This window comes from Heptranchias perlo, unplaced genomic scaffold (assembly GCF_035084215.1).
Source record: "Heptranchias perlo isolate sHepPer1 unplaced genomic scaffold, sHepPer1.hap1 HAP1_SCAFFOLD_523, whole genome shotgun sequence".
Taxonomy (NCBI): domain Eukaryota; kingdom Metazoa; phylum Chordata; class Chondrichthyes; order Hexanchiformes; family Hexanchidae; genus Heptranchias; species Heptranchias perlo.
The window spans coordinates 67,501-78,624 of NW_027139541.1; the positions used below are offsets into that span (position 1 = coordinate 67,501).

The 11,124-nt window shown below is 52.1% G+C and overlaps 1 protein-coding gene across 1 annotated transcript in view; it reads right to left on the reverse strand.

Moving 5' to 3' along the window:
• The window catches only part of LOC137314902 (pleckstrin homology domain-containing family G member 5-like), a 46,190-nt gene that overhangs the window by 8,476 nt on the left and 26,590 nt on the right, over positions 1–11,124 (reverse strand). Inside the window, exons 4-5 of the mRNA XM_067979923.1 lie at positions 5,542–5,919; positions 145–264 (exon numbers count right to left, since the gene is read on the reverse strand). Coding sequence (XP_067836024.1) covers positions 145–264; positions 5,542–5,919 — 498 coding nt within the window. The remainder of the gene's footprint in view (positions 1–144; positions 265–5,541; positions 5,920–11,124) is intronic.

Below are 11,124 nucleotides of genomic sequence, written 5' to 3' on the forward strand. Positions count from 1 at the left end.
GGAGTCCCCTCAGTTTGGGGGCGTGAGGAGTCCCCTCAGTTTGGGGGCGTGAGGAGTCCCCACAGTTTGTGGGTCCCACAGTTTGGTATCCCACTGTTTCGGGGTGCAATAATTTGGGGATCATTCAGTTTGGGGGTTCAATACCTTGCTGTCCTTTCGTTCCCTCATCTTCAGGCTCCCTTCGAACAGTAACTGTCTGATGCACTCAGGTCCCAATCCAACCATTGGGAGTGTCAGGTCCAGAGCAGAAAAATCCTTCACATTCTACAATCAGTCAAAGAGATCAAGGAGATGATCAGACACGAACCCCTCGATTAGATTCCAGTCTGTAACTCACTCCCGGGTATCTGTTATTCTATATATAAACCCCCCCGAACCCCTCGATTAGATTCCAGTCTGTAACTCACTCCCGGGTATCTGTTATTCTATATATAAACCCCCCCGAACCCCTCGATTAGATTCCAGTCTGTTACTCACTCCCGGGTATCTGTTATTCTATATATAAACCCCCCGAACCCCTCGATTAGATTCCAGTCTGTAACTCACTCCCCGGGGTATCTGTTATTCTATATATAAACCCCCCCGAACCCCTCGATTAGATTCCAGTCTGTAACTCACTCCCGGGTATCTGTTATTCTATATATAAACCCCCCGAACCCCTCGATTAGATTCCAGTCTGTAACTCACTCCCCGGGGTATCTGTTATTCTATATATAAACCCCCCCGAACCCCTCGATTAGATTCCAGTCTGTAACTCACTCCCCGGGGTATCTGTTATTCTATATATAAACCCCCCGAACCCCACGATTAGATTCCAGTCTGTAACTCACTCCCCGGGTATCTGTTATTCTATATATAAACCCCCCCGAACCCCTCGATTAGATTCCAGTCTGTAACTCACTCCCCGGGTATCTGTTATTCTATATATAAACCCCCCCGAACCCCTCGATTAGATTCCAGTCTGTAACTCACTCCCCGGGTATCTGTTATTCTATATATAAACCCCCCCGAACCCCTCGATTAGATTCCAGTCTGTAACTCACTCCCGGGGTATCTGTTATTCTATATATAAACAGCCCGAACCCCTCGATTAGATTCCAGTCTGTAACTCACTCCCGGGTATCTGTTATTCTGTATATAAACCCCCCGAACCCCTCGATTAGATTCCAGTCTGTAACTCACTCCCGGGTATCTGTTATTCTATATATAAACCCCCCCGAACCCCTCGATTAGATTCCAGTCTGTAACTCACTCCCGGGTATCTGTTATTCTGTATATAAACCCCCCGAACCCCTCGATTAGATTCCAGTCTGTAACTCACTCCCGGGTATCTGTTATTCTATATATAAACCCCCCCGAACCCCTCGATTAGATTCCAGTCTGTAACTCACTCCCAGGTATCTGTTATTCTATATATAAACCCCCCGAACCCCTGAATGAGATTCCAGTCTGTAACTCACTCCCGGGTATCTGTTATTCTATATATAAACCCCCCGAACCCCTCGATTAGATTCCAGTCTGCAACTCACTCCCGGGTATCTGTTATTCTATATATAAACCCCCCGAACCCCTCGATTAGATTCCAGTCTGTAACTCACTCCCGGGGTATCTGTTATTCTATATATAAACCCCCTGAACCCCTCGATTAGATTCCAGTCTGTAACTCACTCCCGGGTATCTGTTATTCTATATAAACCCCCCGAACCCCTCGATTAGATTCCAGTCTGTAACTCACTCCCGGGTATCTGTTATTCTGTATATAAACCCCCCGAACCCCTCGATTAGATTCCAGTCTGTAACTCACTCCCGGGTATCTGTTATTCTATATATAAACCCCCCCGAACCCCTCGATTAGATTCCAGTCTGTAACTCACTCCCGGGTATCTGTTATTCTGTATATAAACCCCCCGAACCCCTCGATTAGATTCCAGTCTGTAACTCACTCCCGGGTATCTGTTATTCTATATATAAACCCCCCGAACCCCTCGATTAGATTCCAGTCTGTAACTCACTCCCCGGGGGATCTGTTATTCTGTATATAAACCCCCCGAACCCCTCGATTAGATTCCAGTCTGTAACTCACTCCCCGGGTATCTGTTATTCTATATATAAACCCCCCGAACCCCTCGATTAGATTCCAGTCTGTAACTCACTCCCGGGTATCTGTTATTCTATATATAAACCCCCCGAACCCCTCGATTAGATTCCAGTCTGTAACTCACTCCCGGGTATCTGTTATTCTATATATAAACCCCCCGAACCCCTCGATTGGATTCCAGTCTGTAACTCACTCCCCGGGTATCTGTTATTCTATATATAAACCCCCCCGAACTCCTCGATTAGATTCCAGTCTGTAACTCACTCCCGGGTATCTGTTATTCTATATATAAACCCCCCCGAACCCCTCGATTAGATTCCAGTCTGTAACTCACTCCCGGGTATCTGTTATTCTGTATATAAACCCCCCGAACCCCTCGATTAGATTCCAGTCTGTAACTCACTCCCGGGTATCTGTTATTCTATATATAAACCCCCCGAACCCCTCGATTAGATTCCAGTCTGTAACTCACTCCCGGGTATCTGTTATTCTATATATAAACCCCCCCGAACCCCTCGATTAGATTCCAGTCTGTAACTCACTCCCCGGGGGATCTGTTATTCTGTATATAAACCCCCCGAACCCCTCGATTAGATTCCAGTCTGTAACTCACTCCCCGGGTATCTGTTATTCTATATATAAACCCCCCGAACCCCTCGATTAGATTCCAGTCTGTAACTCACTCCCGGGTATCTGTTATTCTATATATAAACCCCCCGAACCCCTCGATTAGATTCCAGTCTGTAACTCACTCCCGGGTATCTGTTATTCTATATATAAACCCCCCGAACCCCTCGATTAGATTCCAGTCTGTAACTCACTCCCCGGGTATCTGTTATTCTATATATAAACCCCCCGAACCCCTCGATTAGATTCCAGTCTGTAACTCACTCCCGGGTATCTGTTATTCTATATATAAACCCCCCGAACCCCTCGATTAGATTCCAGTCTGTAACTGACTCCCGGGTATCTGTTATTCTATATATAAACCCCCGAACCCCTCGATTAGATTCCAGTCTGTAACTCACTCCCGGGTATCTGTTATTCTATATATAAACCCCCCGAACCCCTCGATTAGATTCCAGTCTGTAACTCACTCCCGGGTATCTGTTATTCTATATATAAACCCCCCGAACCCCTCGATTAGATTCCAGTCTGTAACTGACTCCCGGGTATCTGTTATTCTATATATAAACCCCCCGAACCCCTCGATTAGATTCCAGTCTGTAACTCACTCCCGGGTATCTGTTATTCTATATATAAACCCCCCGAACCCCTCGATTAGATTCCAGTCTGTAACTCACTCCCGGGTATCTGTTATTCTATATATAAACCCCCCGAACCCCTCGATTAGATTCCAGTCTGTAACTCACTCCCGGGTATCTGTTATTCTATATATAAACCCCCCCGAACCCCTCGATTAGATTCCAGTCTGTAACTCACTCCCAGGTATCTGTTATTCTGTATATAAACCCCCCGAACCCCTCGATTAGATTCCAGTCTGTAACTCACTCCCCGGGGGATCTGTTATTCTATATATAAACCCCCCCGAACCCCTCGATTAGATTCCAGTCTGTAACTCACTCCCCGGGGGATCTGTTATTCTGTATATAAACCCCCCCGAACCCCTCGATTAGATTCCAGTCTGTAACTCACTCCCGGGTATCTGTTATTCTATATATAAACCCCCCGAACCCCTCGATTAGATTCCAGTCTGTAACTCACTCCCGGGTATCTGTTATTCTATATATAAACCCCCCCGAACCCCTCGATTAGATTCCAGTCTGTAACTCACTCCCGGGTATCTGTTATTCTATATATAAACCCCCCAAACCCCTCGATTAGATTCCAGTCTGTAACTCACTCCCGGGTATCTGTTATTCTATATATAAACCCCCCGAACCCCTCGATTAGATTCCAGTCTGTAACTCACTCCCCGGGGTATCTGTTATTCTATATATAAACCCCCCGAACCCCTCGATTAGATTCCAGTCTGTAACTCACTCCCCGGGGGATCTGTTATTCTATATAAACCCCCCGAACCCCTCGATTAGATTCCAGTCTGTAACTCACTCCCGGGTATCTGTTATTCTATATATAAACCCCCCGAACCCCTCGATTAGATTCCAGTCTGTAACTCACTCCCCGGGGGATCTGTTATTCTATATAAACCCCCCGAACCCCTCGATTAGATTCCAGTCTGTAACTCACTCCCGGGTATCTGTTATTCTATATATAAACCCCCCCGAACCCCTCGATTAGATTCCAGTCTGTAACTGACTCCCGGGTATCTGTTATTCTATATATAAACCCCCCGAACCCCTCGATTAGATTCCAGTCTGTAACTCACTCCCCGGGGGATCTGTTATTCTATATATAAACCCGCCCGAACCCCTCGATTAGATTCCAGTCTGTAACTCACTCCCCGGGGGATCTGTTATTCTGTATATAAACCCCCCCGAACCCCTCGATTAGATTCCAGTCTGTAACTCACTCCCGGGTATCTGTTATTCTATATATAAACCCCCCGAACCCCTCGATTAGATTCCAGTCTGTAACTCACTCCCGGGTATCTGTTATTCTATATATAAACCCCCCGAACCCCTCGATTAGATTCCAGTCTGTAACTCACTCCCGGGTATCTGTTATTCTATATATAAACCCCCCGAACCCCTCGATTAGATTCCAGTCTGTAACTCACTCCCCGGGTATCTGTTATTCTATATATAAACCCCCCGAACCCCTCGATTAGATTCCAGTCTGTAACTCACTCCCGGGGGATCTGTTATTCTGTATATAAACCCCCCCGAACCCCTCGATTAGATTCCAGTCTGTAACTCACTCCCGGGGGATCTGTTATTCTATATATAAACCCCCCGAACCCCTCGATTAGATTCCAGTCTGTAACTCACTCCCGGGTATCTGTTATTCTATATATAAACCCCCCGAACCCCTCGATTAGATTCCAGTCTGTAACTCACTCCCGGGGGATCTGTTATTCTGTATATAACCCCCCCGAACCCCTCGATTAGATTCCAGTCTGTAACTCACTCCCGGGGGATCTGTTATTCTGTATATAACCCCCCCGAACCCCTCGATTAGATTCCAGTCTGTAACTCACTCCCCGGGGGATCTGTTATTCTGTATATAAACCCCCCGAACCCCTCGATTAGATTCCAGTCTGTAACTCACTCCCGGGGGATCTGTTATTCTGTATATAAACCCCCCGAACCCCTCGATTAGATTCCAGTCTGTAACTCACTCCCGGGTATCTGTTATTCTATATATAAACCCCCCGAACCCCTCGATTAGATTCCAGTCTGTAACTCACTCCCCGGGGGATCTGTTATTCTGTATATAAACCCCCCGAACCCCTCGATTAGATTCCAGTCTGTAACTCACTCCCCGGGGGATCTGTTATTCTGTATATAACCCCCCCTCACCCTCTCCACTTCCTCACTGCTCCCCTCCACCACGTCGTAAAGGTTTATCCGACTGGCGACCATTGCCAACTTCTGTTGTTCTTCCCGGGACTGCATCTTCGCGTCAATCCCTCGGATGAAGTTCTCCACCGTTGCGATCTGAAAAGCAGGCATTCCCAGTTTAATCTCCGTTGTTCCCGCCTCCGTGGAATCACGCAGCTCAGGAGGAGGCCGTTCTGCCCACCGTACCTGTGCTGGCTCTTTTGAAAGAGCTCTCCGATCGATCCCACTCACCACCACCCCCTGCTCTTTCCCTGTTGCCCTGTAAATTCTTTCCTCTGATATATAGATCCAATTCCCCTTTTTGAAAGTCATGATTGTATCTTCTCCCACCCTCCCCTTTCAGGCAGCGAATTCCAGATCGCTCAGTAAAATAATGTTCCCTCGTCCCCCTCCTCCTCTGGCCCTTTCCCCGATTATCTTAAATCCCCGTCCTCTGGTCACCGACCCTCCTGCCCCACTGGGAAACACTCCCCCCCCCTTGTTTACTCTGTCGAAAGCCCCTCGTGATTGTGAACCCCTCGATCAAGTCCCCTCCGCCCCCGTAACCTTCTCTGCTCTGAGGAGAACAATCTCAGCTCCTCCAGTCTCTCCACATTCACTGGAGTCCCTCATCCCCGGTACCATTCCAGGAAATCTCCTCCCCACCCTCTCCGAGGGTCTCAACGTCCTTCCTGAAGTGTGGGCGCCCAGAATAGGACCCAATTCTCCAGTCGGGGCCGAGCCAGTGAGCTCAGAAAAGTTCAGCGTAACTTCCTTCCCTTTTGAACTCCGTGAAAATCCCAGGAACGTGTATTTTTTTTGAAATAACAGAGTCATAACCTCATCCTTCCACATTTCCACCGTTTGCAAGATCGCAACAATCTCTTTCTCTGCGAGCACTTCCTGCTTTGCAAAGCGTTCCTTCCTACTCTCACTTTCGTGTTCGGCCAAAGTTTTGCAAAACCTTCTCGTTTCCACGATTGGAATGGAGACTCGGGGCGGGAGGGGGAAAAATGTGGATCAGGCCTATTGTTGGGCGCGGGTGGCGCGATCCGCGACCAATGGCCCCAGCGCACGCAGGATCAGATCCTCGTCCGGCCTCGGTGTTCAGCGTCAATCTCCGTTGAAACCTCTGCCTTACATGTCGATGGATTCGCACTTGGGCGAATAAAAACTTTTGCAGGGCTACGGGAAAAGTCCGGGGGAGTGGGACTTTTTATTTATTCGTTCACGGGATGTGGGCGTCGCTGGCGAGGCCGGCATTTATTGCCCATCCCTAATTGCCCTAGAGAAGGTGGTGATGAGCCGCCTTCTTGAACCGCTGCAGTCCGTGTGGTGACGGTTCTCCCACAGTGCTGTTAGGAAGGGAGTTCCAGGATTTTGACCCAGCGACGATGAAGGAACGGCCGATATATTTCCAAGTCGGGATGGTGTGTGACTTGGAGGGGAACGTGCAGGTGGTGTTGTTCCCATGTACCTGCTGCTCATGTCCTTCTAGGTGGTAGAGGTCGTGGGTTTGGGAGGTGCTGTCGAAGAAGCCTTGGCGAGTTGCTGCAGTGCATCCTGTGGATGGTACACACTGCAGCAACTGTGCGCCGGTGGTGAAGGGAGTGAATGTTTAGGGTGGTGGATGGGGTACCAATCAAGCGGGCTGCTTTGTCCTGGATGGTGTCGAGCTTCTCGAGTGTTGTTGGAGCTGCACTCGTCCAGGCAAGTGGAGAGTATTCCATCACACTCCTGACTCGTGCCTTGTAGATGGTGAAAAGGCTTTGGGGAGTCAGGAGGTGAGTCACTCGCCGCAGAATACCCAGCCTCTGACCTGCTCTCGTAGCCACAGTATTTATATGGCTGGTCCAGTTAAGTTTCTGGTCAATGGTGACCCCCAGGATGTTGATGGTGGGGGATTCGGCGATGGTAATGCTGTTGAATGTCAAGGGGAGGTGGTTAGACTCTCTCTTGTAGGAGACGGTCAATGCCTGGCACTTATCTGGCGCGAATGTTACTTGCCACTTATGAGCCCAAGCCTGGATGTTGTCCAGGTCTTGCTGCATGCGGGCTCGGACTGCTTCATTATCTGAGGGGTTGCGAATGGAACTGAACACTGTGCAATCATCAGCAAACATCCCCATTTCTGACCTTATGATGGAGGGAAGGTCATTGATGAAGCAGCTGAAGATGGTTGGGCCTAGGACATTGCCCTGAGGAACTCCTGCAGCAATGCCCTGGGGCTGAGATGATTGGCCTCCAACAACCACTACCATCTTCCTCTGTGCTCGGTATGACTCCAGCCACTGGAGAGTTTTCCCCCTGATTCCCATGACTTCAATTTTACTCGGGCTCCTTGGTGCCACACTCGGTCAAATGCTGCCTTGATGTCAAGGGCAGTCACTCTCACCTCACCTCTGGAATTCAGCTCTTTTGTCCAGTTCCTCCTTATTTACTCTGTCAAAACATAGGAACAGGAGGAGGCCATTCAGCCCCTCGAGCCATTTGATAAGATCATGGCTGATCTGTGATCTCACTCCATATACCTGCCTTTGGCCCATATCCCTTAATCCCTTGGTTGCCAAAAAGCTATCCATCTCAGATTTAAATTAGCAGGTCCCGTCCCGATGTTTACACACTGATGAGTTATGTTAAAACATTGAATAAAGCTTGTGCACCATTAAATCCCACATCCTCCAATGTGCTCACCAGATCTCACCAATCTCCCGACCTGAGTTGGTACCAGGCCTGTGAGAGGGCGTGCACCAAAGTTCTCTGATGATGGACCAGAGGCCTTGGCACAAGAGGTGGACAGAAGGAGGGACATCCTATATCCGCGAGGGGCTGGGGGGAGCAAGAGGCCCTCCAGACATACACCCAAAAGGCAGTGGGACGCAGTAGGGGATGACATCAATGCCAGGCGCCCAGCATCATGAACATGGACGCAGTGCAGGAAGAAGTTCAATGCTCGACATGAGCGGTCAAGGTGAGTGAGGACAACTGTCAAGTGGCGTCTCCGACCAACTGTACCACCAGCCACATTAACTCCTCCACGCACTAAGCCCCCCAACACCCACCTACCAACAAACTCTTTCCATCAGTCCTCAACTCTTCCAACCAGATGCTTCCTCTCGCCCTCACACATTACCACTGTCGCAAGCCGCCGACCACAACTCACAGGCCACGCACGCAAACCGGCAGCTATTCAACCATGACAGGCACATTGCCCAGACACCCTGCAGGACACTCCCCGACACGTCCCGCTTTCTTGCAGGAGAAGGTGGCGCACAACAGGAGCAGCAAGTGGCCGTGGCCTTCAGCCCCTCGAGCCTGTTCGTCATTCAATGAGCTCATGGCGGACCTGTGGGACCCAGTGAGAGTCGGTGTCTGTGGGACCCGTACCCCAGTGAGAGTCAGTGTGTGTGGGACCCGTACCCCAGTGAGAGTCGGTGTCTGTGGGACCCGTAGCCAGAGAGAGTCTGTGTCTGTGGGACCCGTACCCCAGTGAGAGTCAGTGTGTGTGGGACCCGTACCCCAGTGAGAGTCGGTGTCTGTGGGACCCGTACCCCAGTGAGAGTCAGTGTCTGTGGGACCCGTACCCAGTGAGAGTCAGTGTGTGTGGGACCCGTACCCCAGTGAGAGTCAGTGTCTGTGGGACTCGTACCCCAGTGAGAGTCAGTGTGTGTGGGACCCGTACCCCAGTGAGAGTCAGTGTCTGTGGGACCTGTACCCCAGTGAGAGTCAGTGTGAGTGGGACACATACCCCAGTGAGAGTCAGTGTCTGTGGGACACGTACCCCAGTGAGAGTCGGTGTCTGTGGGACCCGTACCCCAGTGAGAGTCAGTGTCTGTGGGACACGTACCCCAGTGAGAGTCGGTGTCTGTGGGACCCGTACCCCAGTGAGAGTCAGTGTGTGTGGGACCCGTACCCCAGTGAGAGTCAGTGTGTGTGGGACCCGTACCCCAGTGAGAGTCAGTGTCTGTGGGACCTGTACCCCAGTGAGAGTCAGTGTGAGTGGGACACGTACCCCAGTGAGAGTCAGTGTCTGTGGGACACGTACCCCAGTGAGAGTCGGTGTCTGTGGGACCCGTACCCCAGTGAGAGTCAGTGTGTGTGGGGACCCGTACCCCAGTGAGAGTCAGTGTCTGTGGGACCCGTACCCCAGTGAGAGTCAGTGTCTGTGGGACCCGTACCCCAGTGAGAGTCAGTGTGTGTGGGACCCGTACCCCAGTGAGAGTCGGTGTGTGTGGGACCCGTACCCCAGTGAGGAGGTCAGTGTGTGTGGGACCCGTACCCCAGTGAGAGTCAGTGTCTGTGGGACACGGACCCCAGTGAGAGTCGGTGTCTGTGGGACCCGTACCCCAGTGAGAGTCAGTGTCTGTGGGACCCGTACCCCAGTGAGGCCCTCCCTCAGTACCGACCCTCCGACAGTGCGGCGCTCCCTCAGTACCGACCCTCCGACAGTGCGGCGCTCCCTCAGTACCGACCCTCCGACAGTGCGGCGCTTCCTCAGCACCGACCCTCCGACAGTGCGGCGCTCCCTCAGTACTGACCCTCCGACAGTGCGGCGCTCCCTCAGTACTGACCCTCCGACAGTGCGGCGCTCCCTCAGTACTGACCCTCGGACAGTGCGGCGCTCCCTCAGTTACCGACCCTCCGACAGTGCGGCGCTCCCTCAGTACTGACCCTCCGACAGTGCGGCCCTCCCTCAGTACTGACCCTCCGACAGTGCGGCGCTCCCTCAGTACTGACCCTCCGACAGTGCGGCGCTCCCTCAGTACTGACCCTCCGACAGTGCGGCCCCTCCCTCAGTACTGACCCTCCGACAGTGCGGCGCTCCCTCAGTACTGACCCTCCGACAGTGCGGCGCTCCCTCAGTACTGACCCTCCGACAGTGCGGCCCTCCCTCAGTACTGACCCTCCGACAGTGCGGCGCTCCCTCAGTACCGACCCTCCGACAGTGCGCGCTCCCTCAGTACCGACCCTCCGACAGTGCGGCGCTCCCTCAGTACTGACCCTCCGACGGTGCGGCGCTCCCTCAGTACTGACCCTCCGACAGTGCGGCACTCCCTCAGTACCGACCCTCCGACAGTGCGGCGCTCCCTCAGTACTGACCCTCCGACAGTGCGGCCCTCCCTCAGTACTGACCCTCCGACAGTGCGGCGCTCCCTCACTACTGACCCTCCGACAGTGCGGCGCTCCCTCAGTACTGACCCTCCGACAGTGCGGCGCTCCCTCAGTACTGACCCTCCGACGGTGCGGCGCTCCCTCAGTACCGACCCTCCGACAGTGCGGCGCTCCCTCAGTACCGACCCTCCGACAGTGCGGCGCTCCCTCAGCACCGACCCTCCGACAGTGCGGCGCTCCCTCAGTACCGACCCTCCGACAGTGCGGCGCTCCCTCAGTACCGACCCTCCGACAGTGCGGCGCTCCCTCAGTACCGACCCTCCGACAGTGCGGCGCTCCCTCAGCACTGCCTCTCTCCGTGAGACTCGGAGGAGACGCAGAGGACTGAGGTAAGTGTGTCGAGCTCGTGCGGTTGGAGGGTAACTTCTTACCGTCTGTACGATGGTTTCA